The following is a 13,665-nucleotide window of genomic DNA, read 5'->3' on the forward strand; positions in this document are numbered from 1 at the left end:
CTAGAACGTGGGAGATAGAGACAAAAAGGCAACTCAAGCCTCGAGACCAGAAAGAATACTTAAGACATAAGCCCAGCCTCCTTTGTGCCTCTGACTTCAACAAGCATGCAAGGATAGAGACCTTCTCATCTCAAAGTCCAAAGAGTCTGGCACAGGCCTGGCACAGAACTGGTTTCAGTCCTTGCTGGATGAAGCCATGTTTTTACAGCCCCCTTTGTCCTAATCAGTTGAGACACGAAGATTAGAAATAAGATCAAGATGAATGCCAAAATGAAAGACAATTGTTCTTTGAAGTTATTTGTAATTTAATGTATTACAGTTACCTATTACTCAAAGCCAACTATTGGCTCCTAAGTGAGTCAAATGGCTTAACTGTTAAAAATGCAAATTGAATAAATTATCCCATAATCCTGAAAATACTTCAATACTGTGAAAGCAAAGCATACAAGCAAAGGAAAAAGCTTCCGAAGATATCTATACCTATATCTACAGATGCCATAGACACTTTGGTGTGCATAGAGAAGACTGGAAGGGGTGACCAGGCCCTCAGGCCTTCAGAGTGTGGTACCTGGGGGAAGCCAACCAGCACCAGCAGGGTGAAGATGTTGGTATGCTTCAGCTGGAACGGCAGCTGCTTGATGCAGTGGTCTGTGAAGGTGGCGATGACATCACGCCACAGTGGGGCGCTGTTGAGTGACCGCAGGATCTCTGCCATGGAGCACGCCCAGTCCAAGCCCACCTGGCTGGAAGGCAAGAGCTCCATTAGGGGCAGGACACAGGGCTCCAAACTCATCAGAGCTTTTTCCTTCATCTCTGTTTTCCAAATTTGATGTTGCAGTTATGTTACTTTTATAATGAAAATAGATTTATTTTCTTCAACCGCAAAGCCTACACTTACTGCTCGTAGAAAAAAAACAGAATATGCCTCATCAGAGAGCTGAATCAGCAGCCAGTGCCAAGACTGCTCAGCTGTGTTAATGCTGGTGTTAAGTACAGCTTTAATGTGGGTTGACAGCATTGCTCATGAACCCAATTCTATTTCCACAAAACTCTCAGACAACAGAACTGTAGCACAGTGAAATTAATCAACAGCCAGAACTCCAACTTAAACAAACACCACAGTGGGTAGAAGGCAGGTGGCTAGAGGAGCGAGAACCAAGGCTACCTGTCCAGACACACAGCTCCCAGGCTAAAGAGCAGGTGGGTAGCTTTCCAGCCATCTGGCACAATGGAGCTGTCCCCTGCAGCAAACAAGTTGTGTTTGGCTGAGAGGACTTTGATGACTGCAGCGTCTACCTCTGCTGGCAAAAGACGGATAATTAACTGGCCGAGAAGACCCAGGGTGAGATGGTAGGTTTCATTCAGGTGGCCTGCATTTGAGATGACAACCTGAAACATGAGTGGAAGGACGTGCTCCAGGTCTCTGAGGGGAACTGTGGGGCTCTGCCAAGAGAGAGAGAGAAATCTGTTCAGTACAAAATCCACATACCAAAGCATGTACATATTATATCCCCTCCTACTCTATTTACAACCGGCCTAGTGCTAACAGAATCATGCTGTGGCTTTCCTAAATGCATACGTATAATCATTTATAAAAGAAACATCCTCAGACATCATCTTACAATCCTACTTCTAATATTCCTTTACCCTGAAAAACAAACTTAAATATTTGGTTCCCCCCAACTTCCAAAATGTCCATTGTAAAATAATTTAAATAATTCAGAAACACGCAAAATTTAAAGCTCCCCTAAATCCCCTCCCTGCAGCCACGCCTAGGAGATAGCAACTGTTAAGTTTGATGAATAGCCATTCAACCTTTTTCTATGCATATTTACATGATATATGTAAAACAGGCCAGGCATAGTGACTCATGCCGGTAATCCCAGCACTTTTAGGAAGCAAAGGTGGGAGAATCACTTGAGCCCAGGAGTTCGAGACCAGCCTGGGTAACATAGTGAAACCCGTATCTACAAACATACAAAAATTAGCCAGGTGTGGTGGTGCATGTCTGTAGTCCCAGCTACCTGGGAGGCTGAAGTGAGACGATTGCCTGAGCCCAGGAGATGAAGGCTGCAGTGAGCCGTGGTCACGCCAACTATACTCTAGCCTCGGCGACAGAGCATGACTCCATCTCACAAAAAACCCAAACACAAACACACACACACACACACACACACACACACACACGTGTATGTAAAATAAAATTAAAATTTGTTATTTTTCTTTAATTTTAGTTATTTTTCTTGCAACTTATTAATACTTTGTTTCCAATTCTACATTATTATAAAAACTATTCAGCTCAACAGCTTGGTACAAACATTTCTATACTTATGCCATTTGTTATTTTCCACAGGAAAAAAAAAAACAAAAAACTGAAGAAAACTTTTAAAATGTTTGAGTTGTTATCCTCAGGTGATTCAAGAGGGCACTATATCCATAATATGAATACGAAGCAATCAAAGAACAAAAAATTCTTGGAAATAAAAAGTGATTCTTAAGAAGGTGTCTCCCTGAAACGGCAGCCTGGTAGGAGTGTCACAGTCCCAGAAGAATTAAGAAGGTACCTAGGCAGGGGCTGGTCTGGTATAGGCCACAGGGTGTCAGAACCCAAGCAGGGTATAGAGTTACCATGGAGAGGGCCTGGCAGAGGAGTCAGAGCACAGGTGGGGTAAAGGAGTCACCCAAGCCCAGGAGTGCCCAGGCCTCTGGAGTTGGAGCTTGGACTCCAAGTGAGGTGAGGAGGGCATCAACACAGAAGGGCAGGCTATCCAAACCTAAGAGGAGAGGTGAGGGCATCCGTGTGAGGAGTTCAGCCTGGCACAGGGGCTCAGAGTCCAAACGGCATAAGGAGAGTGTTGCCACTGAGTAGCAGCTTGTTGTGGGTGAGGGTGGTCTCACTGCAAGGGGGCAACCTGGACTAGAGAGGTAGACCCAAGTGTTGTGGGGAAGTATCCACATCAAGAGTCCACTGTAATCCCAGCACTTTGGGGGGCTGAGGCAGGTGGATCACCTGAGGTTAGGAGTTCAAGGTCAGCCTGGCCAACATGTGAAACTCCGTCTCCACTAAAAACACAAAAATTAACCAGGTGTAGTGGCGGGCACCTGAAACGCCTATAATCCCAGCTACATGGGAGGCTGAGGCAGGAGAATCGCTTGAATCTGGGAGGCGGAGGTTGCAGTGAGCTGAGATGGCGCCATTGCACTACAGCCTGGGTGACACAGCAATTAACCTATCTAGTGCTCAAACCTTCGTTTCTAAATACTATCCTCTACCAAAAGGAATGAAGTCACCTTAGAGAAATGGCTGATTCTAGGGCTAGCGGAGGAAGAATTCAATGAAGTACCTGAAATGATGAGGATATGTCAAAAGGACATAGAAGTCAGCCTGAATGGGTTCACATGGTCAAAATAAGTAATTAGAATAATGAATTATAGCTCATGGAGTAAAACAGGAAATCATGAACCCATACTGATATAACTAACTAACTAACTAACTAACTAACTAACTAACTAACTAGTCTGATGAGAAACAGGATATTTACATAGTTTCAAAGACTCTACCCACTAAATATTTACTAACAACAAAAGGGGAAAGATTATAGTGGAAAAGGCTAATTGACACCACTTAATCCAGTGATCAAAGTAAGCAAGATCAGTAATGAAATATGTGAAAACTGTTCCACCTGACAGGCTGCACTGAGAATGCAGCATCTCGTCTGTGACTTTCCTACCCAAGAAGCAAAGCCTGAACCTAATTATGAGGAAACTTCAGACAACTCCAACCCCAAAGAGGAATGGTGGTCTGTAATCTTCAAAAGCATTGTAATCATGAAAGACAAGACTGGTAACTGTTGAAGACTAGAGGTGATGAAAGGACACAACAACAAAATCCTACACATTTTTTTTCTTTCTTCTTAAGAGACAGTCTCACTCTGTTGCTCAGGCTAGAATGTAGAGAGGTACAGCTTTGGCTCGCTATGACTTCAACCTCCTGAGCTCAAGTGATCTTCCTGTCTCAGCCTCCCAAGTAGCTGAAAGTATAGGTGTGTGCCACCATGCCAGATTAATTTTTCTATTTTTTGTAGAGATAGGGTCTTGCTATGCTTCCCAAGCTGGTCCAGAAACCCTGGGTTCAAGCAATCCTCCTACCTTGGTCTCCCCAAAGTGCTGGGATAACAGATTCAACCCACTGTGCCTGGCCTATACATTAATTCTGATCCTCCTGCCATAAAAGACATTTATGGAGCAACTGGTGAAACCTGAATAAGGGACTAAGGATTAGATGGTAGCAATGTACTGATGTTAATTTCTCTGGCTTTGATGACTGCTGTCTGGTTACACAGGAGAATCTCCTTGTTTGTAGAAAACACACACTAACATATTTGGGGGTGATACGGCATGAACTTGGCAACTTACTCCCAGGCAACAAATTATTTGTAAAATACTCTCAACTTTTATTTACGTTTGAAATTGTTCCTAAATTCAAGAGGAAATGGAGCAAATAAAACTTTCACATGTTACTGTGAGAGTGTGAACTGGTACAAACATTACAGAAACTGTATGGCAGACCAAGCGTGGCCTGGATTTGGATGTTCAAAAGCCACATTCGGGTGTGTTCATAGTACTGTTTGCAGTAATTTCCAGTTTGGAAACAACAATAGTAAACTTTGAAAGTATGGTAAATGGAATTTTAGAAAACAGTGAAAATGAATGAAGGAAACTAATCACAATGACATGGATGTATCTCACAAACATAATGTTGAGCAGAAGGAGCCAGACACAGGCTGGGCATGGTGGCTCATGCCTGTAATCCCAGCACTTCGAGAGGCCAAGGTGAGTGGATCGCTGCAGGCCAGGAGTTCGAGACCAGCTTGGCCAACATGGTGAAACCTCGTCTCTACTAAAAATGTAAAAATTAGCTGGGTGTGATGGTGCGTGCCTGTAGTCCCAGCTACTTGGAAGGTTGAGGCATGAGAAATCACTTGAACCAGGGAGGCGGAGGCTGCAGTGAGCAGAGACTACACCACTGCACTCCAGCCTGGGCAACAGAGCAAGACTCTGTCTCAAAAAAAAAAAAAAAAAGAGCCAAACACAAGAAGAATGCACAGTGACTTAATCCACCTACGTCAAGTTTCATAACGAGCAAAACTAACCTATTGTGATAGAGTAACCTATGGTGAGAGAGTAACCTATGGTGATATAGGTGATATTATTGGGTTGTAAGAGTTCTTTATATATCCCTTATAGGACTCTATCTAAGCACTTTTTATACTAAAATAAAACTAATCACGTGCCTTCCAAAGTGCCTGCTAAGAAAAAAAGATTATTGGGGAAAATAACCTCAGTGATGATTTTTAAAAGTCAACTTAATGAAATCTCTCAGAACAAGAGATAAACCCAAGAAAAATATGACCAAACTGAAGATAAAATAGAGGGTAGATTCAAGGGTCCACCCCGGCCAGGCACGGCAGCTCACACCTGTAATCCCAGCACTTTGGGAGGCTGAGGTGGGCAGAACACTTGAGGTTGGTAATTCCAGATCAGCCTGGCCAACATGGTGAAACCCTGTCTCTACTAAAAAAAAACCACACAGAAATTAGCAGGGCGTGGTGGCACACGCCTATAATCCAAGTTACTTGGGGGCTGAGGCAGGAGAATCGCTTGAACCCGGGAGGCAGAGGATGTAGTTAGCTGAGCAGAGGTCGCACCACTGAACTCCAGCCTGCCAGCCTGAGAGACAGAGTGAGACTCTGCCTCAAAAAAAAAAGGTCTACCTTGCATCCAGGAGATGCAAATAGGGCAGATACAGAACAATGGCAGAAGGGCATTTCCTCAGCAGAAGTACAAATGGAGTTTTCATCAGAAAAGCAAATGATGCTGGGAAGGAACATAAAAAGAGAACATCTTTTTAAAAATTGTTGTACAAAACCTTTCTCATGAAGAGATATATATTTTGACACAGTTTAATGAAACATCTGAGTTCCAAGGGTAAAAAGAAAACATTTAGTCAAAAAAATCAGACAATTTTCACACTTGGGATATGATGAGGGAAATAAAAGCATCTTATCTTGTCAAGGAATAAAAGGTCTCATTTTGTTTGGGAGAAAAGGTAAAACAGTTACACGGTTAATTAAGATAGAACTATTGGCTGAAAAAAGTGGGTAAAAATTTAACTACAACCATGTTTAGGTAAAAAATATGATACAGACTTCATGAATGATTAGAAAAAAAGGTGAAAAGAACTTAGGAAGGGGCAGGGAAAATGTGCACTGGAGCAGGGCTGGGATGGGGACAGCTGGCTGGCACGGAACAGTTAACCAGCTCATCCCATGAGAAGTAAGCTGGCTGCCGTAACACAAATGCGTATAACACAGCAGAGACCAAGTCAGGAAAAGGTCATTTACAGTGAAATGGGTAAAATCAACATAAAAGGCTAACAGCCCATTGCAGAAGGGCCCCACCCCAAGAGAGGGTTGCTCAACGCACTGCCCGGTGAGATACGGAAAAGGCACGGCTCTAAGTGACACAGAGGCAACTGAAGTGAGCAGAATCAGTGGTATTAAGAGAGAAGAAAGGCTTGGGCTGACGTGCCTGCTCAGTCTCCAAAGGTTGGGGAGGGAAGGCAAAGACCAGGACAGTGCCTGCACTGTCCAAGCCTGAGGGTGCTGATTTCAGAGGTGCATTACCAGCTCCCTATACAGATGTGCTGCTGGGTAAGGCCAATTCACCCAGGTGAACAGAAACACATCTTCAAAATATCCTGTTCTCCTCATTCTAGTTTCACGTGCACCATACAACCTTTGAGCTACAGCGTAGTCTTCTGGAGGGATTTCCATATCAAGAGGGAACACATTGATTTTCCTACCAGACACATACCCCTGTGAATTGTTACTGATTTATAAATCAGCCTCAATTCCCATGTAAAAGTTGATTCTTCGGAGTCTGAGCATCTCCAGGCAAACTGCTAGAAAAAAAGTCCTTCGACTCAGAGATCTGAGCACCAAACCTTGGGTCCTGTGGGAACCTTCCCTTCCCCAAAGCCCTGCCAAGTTGAGAAGTCCTGTTTCAGCAGCCTGCTAGCTTTGTCTTTGATTCCTTTCTGTTTACTAGAGAAAATGGGAGACTACTGTAAAGACTGTCAGCTATTCCTAAATTAATAAATAAATTCACTACCAGCTCAGTGAAAAAGCTAACAGCATCTTTTCTTTAATACAATAAAAATGACACTAGTGTTCAAATGGAAAAAATATACATGCAGGAACAGTCTAGAAAATTACAGAAAAGAATAATGAAGGCATATCTAAACTGTCCAGAGTCTTTAAAATGCTTTGAAAGTTTAAAAAAAGGCAAGGGACGCAGATTAAAGATGAAATCAGCATGACATCTAAATGCAATAGAATTTTTAAGTGGATCCTGTTTGTTTTTTTTTTTAAACCTGTAAAGCACGTTTTGAGGATAACTTGGAATATCTGTATTCAGGCTATATGTATAAGATAAAATTATTTTATCCATGCTAAAAGTGTTAAGCATGACAATGTCATTGTGGTTATGTAGGAGAATGTACTTTTTTTTTTTTTTTTTAAAGGCGGGGTTTCACCATGTTGGTCAGGCTGGTCTCGAACTCCCAACCTCAGGTGATCCGCCCGCCTTGGCCTCCAAAGTGCTTGGATTACAAGTGTGAGTCACCACGCCCGGCCAGGAGAATGTACTTTAAGGAGACACAGGTTGAAGTCTTGAGGGTGAAGTGTCAATGATGGCTTCAAGCCATTTTCAAAAGTTCAGGAAAAATATATAAACAGAGATAAAGCAAAATATTAACAACTGATATTAATTTAGATGAAGATCTAGATATTAATCTAGGTGAAGATCTTCATTCATTGTTCTTTGAAGTTTTCAATGAGCTTAAAACTTCAAAATAAAAGGGTAGAAAATATTATAAGCATTATATACATATAATGATGTTGTTATACACGCACACGCACACACATATATATACACACATACATGTTTACAGAATACAGAAAGAGAAGAAAATAATTCTAACTTACAATCCTACCCTCAAGGATACAGAGATGACTGTCATCATTTGTTTCAGTATATGGCTTCCCAATTTTGTTTCTTATACATATCACCACCCCGTCTTTGAAAAATAAATTGCCCTTACCGACTTTAAGGGAGGTAGCATGGCTGCTAGTAATCCCAAAATCCTCTTCTGGGAACACTTAGCAAACACTTGCTCAGGGCTTGGAGTAACTGCTTTTTCCACTATGGGCTTCTGAGATGATGCTTCTGAATCTTCAGCATCTAAGAGGTTAAACAAACTTTCAAAATTTGTCTGGGTCTCTACATGGATGAAGAGGCAAATAAACTGTCCCCTATGCTGCTATGGAATAAAGCTGGGATTTTATTTATTTATTTTTTAGATCTGAGATGGAGTCTCGCTCTGTCGCCCAAGCTCGAGTGCAGTGGCAAGGTCTCAGCTCACTGCAACCTCCACCTCCCAGGTTCCAGCGATTCTCCTGCCTCAGCCTCTGGAGTAGCTGGGATTACAGGCGTGCACCACCATGCCTGGCTAATTTTTGTATTTTTAGTAGAGATGGGGTTTCACCATGTTGGCCAGGCTGGTCTTGACTCTTGACCTCAAGTGATCTGTCTGCCTTAGCCTCCCAAAGCGCTGGGATTACAGGCGCGAGTCGCTGCACCTGGCCTAACGCTGGGATTTTAAAAACCTATGGCTGTGCATGTCTGCGCTCAGCTGTCTTTCTCCAGGAGGCCTGCCTGAACCCTGCTTAAGATCCTGCCCTCCCCCAGCTCTCTCACCACCGCCCTCCCCATTTCCCTGAGCCTACTCTACTGTACTCACAGCATTTCATCTTTTCACATTCCACATAATTTATATTTAAAGTTTACTGTTTGCCTTCCTTCAGATGTTTGTTTCTTTCAGTGACATATCTCAAGCACCTAGAGATGTTTCTGGAGCAGGGCAGGTACTCAATACTTGATGAATGAATAAACCGCTTATGAACCAGGATGCTGGTCCTCAGGGGAATCAGACTCCAGTGAATTCTGATGATTTGGATTGAAGTAGAGTGTCAGACTGTTTTCTAGAACTCAGATGAGCATTAGACAGACAGGGCAGAATGCCAGGTGCTCACCCTGCCATCACAGAGCAGGAAAGTAGGGAAGATCCTGCACCCCCTGGGCCATCATAAGGAGGAGCCTGGGACTTGGCTCCATTCTCTTGAGCCCACAGCATGCTCCTCAATCCTCCTGAACCAGCTCTGACCTTGATGCTGCTATCCTTTGGCAAGCTGAGGCCTTCAGCAGCATCTCCTCCATCATCCTCCAGGGTTCCATCCATCCCTACACACCTGCCAAGAGGCGCTTCTCCACTTTGGGGCCTTTGCTCATGTTGTCCTTTCTTCTCCAAATGCCCATCCCCACTGCAGATCCAGCACATTCAGGGTCCCCAAGATCTCTTCCTCTATAAAGCTTTATGAGGACACAATCTGCCCCAGAGAGATACCAATCACCACTGTTAACACCCACTTACACCTCAGTCGGCCTCCAGTGACAGTTACCTGCATCTCTGTCTTAAGCCTCCTAGACTGTGAGCCCCAAGAGGGCAGGAACCATGTGTCTGTCTGACTCAGTCCCTGTTTCATCCCCAAGGTCAAGAACAGTGCTTGGCATATAGAAGGTGCTCAATAAATACATGAAATAAACAAGGTAGGAAAGCAGTCAAAGTGATGAAAGATGATATCTGAAGTGTCATCAGCACCATCTGAACAGAACTGAGAAACCACACAGCCCTGGCCAGTGTCAAGCTGTGTGCCACAAACAGCTCGGGGACGGGTATATATGCATTTTAAGATGAACAAGATCAAGATAACGGTCAAATCATCTGTACCTGGAAGTCCTGTAGGTGTGCTAGTATCTGCAGGTGAATCTGAAATTTGGGTCTGGCATGAAGGATCCTTCATTAATGATACACCTTTATCTGCCTTATTTCTCTGCTTGAAATCTACAGGTCTGACTTCCTCATGAACAGCTCTCCATCCCTAAAAAAAAAAAAAAGTGTAAAAGAAGGTTTCTTATAATAAAGTTTGCTCCATTATTATAACAATTTTTTAATGATTAGTCAGTCTTCACAGACTGAAAACCTTTTGAATGCCATTAGGAAATGCCACTCATTTCTTATGATAAATCTATATTCTAACTAAGACAGTAACCACTGGACTGGACGCAATGGCTCACACATGTAATCCCAGCACTTTGGAAGCCAACATGGGCAGATCACCTGAGGTCAGAAGTTCAAGACCAGCCTGGCCAACATGGCAAAACCCCATCTCTATAAAGATACAAAAAATTAACTGGGCATGGTGGCATGCGCCTGTAGTCCTAGCTACTCAGGAGGCTGAGGTGAGAGAATCACTTGAACCCAGGAGACGGAGGTTGCAGTGAGCCAAGATCATGCCATTGCACTCTAGCGTGAGCGACAGAGCAAGACTCCATCTCAAAATATAAATACAAAAGATAGTAACCATTGCATCGCATCCCCATCTTCCAAATGTCCCTCCATCAGAACCTGCAGTCCCATAAGCAATGGCTCTATTAAAAACCTCTCATACATTCTATTTAGTTTTCAGAAACCAAGTATGGAAAGCTGTTCCCTGGGGAAAAAGACAAAGCTGTGAAATTCTTTCTTTCTTTTCCTTTTGACCCTGTGAGTATAAAAAGTTGTGACTTCTCTTCTAGTACACTCTGGTGACTATCATTAATGTACTTTGTTTTTCTTCTGTATAAAAACCAAATCTTTACATACAGAATAATCAGAAAATTCTTGATATCTAACATTATCTTTAATATTATGAAGATAAGACTACATCAATTTTATAGCCTAGAAATATGACACTGTTTTCACTGCCATAGATGAAGCTATTTTATTGCTGTAGAAACTGGCATTCTGGGGGTTGTGGGACAGGGCTGTGGGTTGTATATATTTCCTCTCTTACTTTTCTACAGAACTTGTCTTTGTTAGTTAACACAGTAGGTGTACATAAAGCCAATCACACGTCACAATCAAACAAAACCGGATGCTACTCCTAAACCGAACGACTCATACCCTCTCTAACAGGTTTTAGCATTCTTTCCTAGCTGCCCTTTATTTTAAAAAACAGAATAAGCCTACTTTGATGCCCTTTTGAGAATCCTATTTCGGCAATGAAATTTGTTAAAGGGGCCCTCCCTGAAGGGGGGAGACTTTTCTGGAATCAGGAGTCTAGTGGTAAGCTGCCCAGATGGGCAAGGTGACAGTCTTCAGTTGCATGTCCTGAGAAGTCACTCAGAAGCCCCCAGTGACCCTGCACTCCTGGGACCTCAGGGTGCCTTTCCTTATTGTCACACAGGCTTATATGTAGAACTGTGGCTACATGCGGAGTCTTCTGTGCATGGTGAAGGCATCCCAGGTCCACGTTTGAGGAGGCCAAACATGACTTTCACTCTCTGGGGCCAAAGGTGAAGTGTTATGCAACACCAAACATTCAGGAGGAGGCATGCCGTCTCCCAGGGCACCTAACTTGCCCTCCCCTCTCTGCATATGTAAACTCAACATCAACCCTACCTTCAACCTCTTTCTGAGAAAAAGGTGACTGTACGACTGTCCTAAGGGAGGAATGAAACTGGGAGAGCTACTTGCTTTGTTAAATGTACCCTCTGAAAAGACCTGACACCATACTCCCTGTACCATGTGGCACTTGTGAAGATAATACAATTCCAAAGTGCTGGCAAATGACTTCATCTTCTTTCCTGTTATCAAAGGACACTGTAGACAGAATCTTCTGGATAATGTTTCTGGCTAAGATTGGCTTCTCAGTTGTTCAAAACAAAAAGTCACTGGAGGAGGAAGGTAGATACCCTTAACAGGGACTTGGGGTTACTTAGAAGCATGTGAGAGCTGAGAAACAGTGACTTGTCCTAGGGTCTCCAACGGGATATGGTCCTTAAGGCCACTGTAGTGGCAACACTCAGGTTCAGTGGTGGGGACAGTGCTGGAAATTGCTTGTGACTTTACTAGAAGCCTAAGAGGCTGAGCCAGAGGCAGGATACCCCGGGTGCCCCTGGCTGCTGGTGGGAAGGCGACCTGAAAGGTGGGAATGGCTCGAGAATAAAACAATGCCCTAGAACTCTTTGGAGAAAGTCCCATTTCAATCCGGAGGCTGGGAAGGCCTAAAACAAGCCTGAAACGTCTTTATCAAAAATTAAGGAAGTGTTCAAAAAATAGCAGCAATATATCAAAAGAACATGAAAGCCAGGTAGGAGCAGTTTCCACTGCCCAAACATGGGACCATTTGCGCATCAAAATAAACAATGGGTCAGGCACAGTGGCTCAGGCCTATAATCCTAGCACTTTGGTTGGCTGAGAAGGGTGGATTGCTTGAGTCCAGGAGTTTGAGACCAGCTGGGCAACATGGCAAAACCCTGTCCCTACAAAAACTACAAAAATGAACTGGCATGGCAACATGCACCTGTAGTCCCAGTTACTTGGGAGGCTGAGTTGAGAGGATCATTTGAGCCCTGGAGGCAGTGATTGCAGTGAGTCAAGATCACACCACTGCACCCAGCCTGGGCCACAGAGTGAGACCCTGTTTTAAACACAACAACACATACAATACACAACACAACACAGAAGAGATTATAATAACATGCCCAAGGTTTGACGGAGCAGGCATCTGAACCCAGCAGTAGCAGTCTGGGTTAGGAGCTTGTGCCCTTAACCTCTCCACTATGCTGCACTGAGTGAATTGCTCTCTCGAGTTCAACCTGTGATTCTGTGTACTAAAGAACTGTCATTTACATTGCAGTGCACAGAAGGGTCTGCTTCTGACCCCTCAGCACCCTGGACAGCTTTCTTCTCTAACTGCTCCTCTGATGCTTGGGTGGGCACAGTGGCTGGTAGGGCCTGATCTTCTGGCAATATTCCAAGCAGAGCTAGAGCTTTAAGACCTATATGAGAAGCAAATAAGAGAACGGTTAAAAGTTTTATAATGAGAGTTATTTTCAGCAAGTGCCATAAATTACTTTGCCATTATATAGAAAAAGATAAATGAGTTCTGCACAAATGAAATCCTGCAGTACTCAACAGGAACATCCCTCACTATTTAAATCTGTTCAGCTCTTCATCTCAGATGGTGAGAGGCTGAATAGCAAGGGATACCTGCACTTTATTAACAACAGAAGATAAAACACATAACTGGATTGTCTTTTTAGAAAATAATCAACATTAAACATTTATAGTCACCCCACACAAGCAGACTGCAAAATTCTCACCGGCAAATGGGTAAGAGAATTGCTCTGGGGCTGGTGTTACCCATCTTCTATCTAATATAGGTCTAATTCCCTAATGTTGACTAGAACGGGGATTCCATGATCTGAGGAAGTTTAGATGCCTCCAAGGTTTAATTTTCAAGCTGTTTTCTTCCTCCCGCTCCTCAGTGAAGTCTGATTCATGTAGATATATCACTAAACTATTTTACTCATGAACAGCTCTCATCTAGAATACAGTTGTATGGAAGCAGATTTACACTGCAGGTTAAAAAGTCTGAATTCTTTCAAAAAAGTTTGGTAGATTCAAATACTAGATTGCATCCACAGATAGAGTTTTAG

General features: G+C 43.3%; 1 protein-coding gene across 13 annotated transcripts in view; it reads right to left on the minus strand.

Annotated features, from left to right (window-relative positions):
* ZZEF1 (zinc finger ZZ-type and EF-hand domain containing 1) overlaps positions 1-13,665 on the minus strand; it is a 134,562-nt gene that overhangs the window by 23,125 nt on the left and 97,772 nt on the right. For all 13 annotated transcript variants that reach the window (XR_013535446.1, XR_013535447.1, XR_013535448.1 and 10 more), the window contains 5 exons: positions 12,857-13,005; positions 9,911-10,061; positions 8,165-8,304; positions 1,166-1,443; positions 569-743 (listed from right to left, as the gene is read on the minus strand). Coding sequence is in view for 8 of the 13 variants with exons in the window: in XM_078372525.1 (XP_078228651.1) it covers positions 569-743; positions 1,166-1,443; positions 8,165-8,304; positions 9,911-10,061; positions 12,857-13,005 (893 nt within the window). In the remaining 5 variants the exon portion in view is untranslated. The remainder of the gene's footprint in view (positions 1-568; positions 744-1,165; positions 1,444-8,164; positions 8,305-9,910; positions 10,062-12,856; positions 13,006-13,665) is intronic.

This window comes from Callithrix jacchus, chromosome 5, assembly GCF_049354715.1.
Source record: "Callithrix jacchus isolate 240 chromosome 5, calJac240_pri, whole genome shotgun sequence".
In the NCBI taxonomy this organism is placed as follows: Eukaryota; Metazoa; Chordata; class Mammalia; order Primates; family Cebidae; genus Callithrix; species Callithrix jacchus.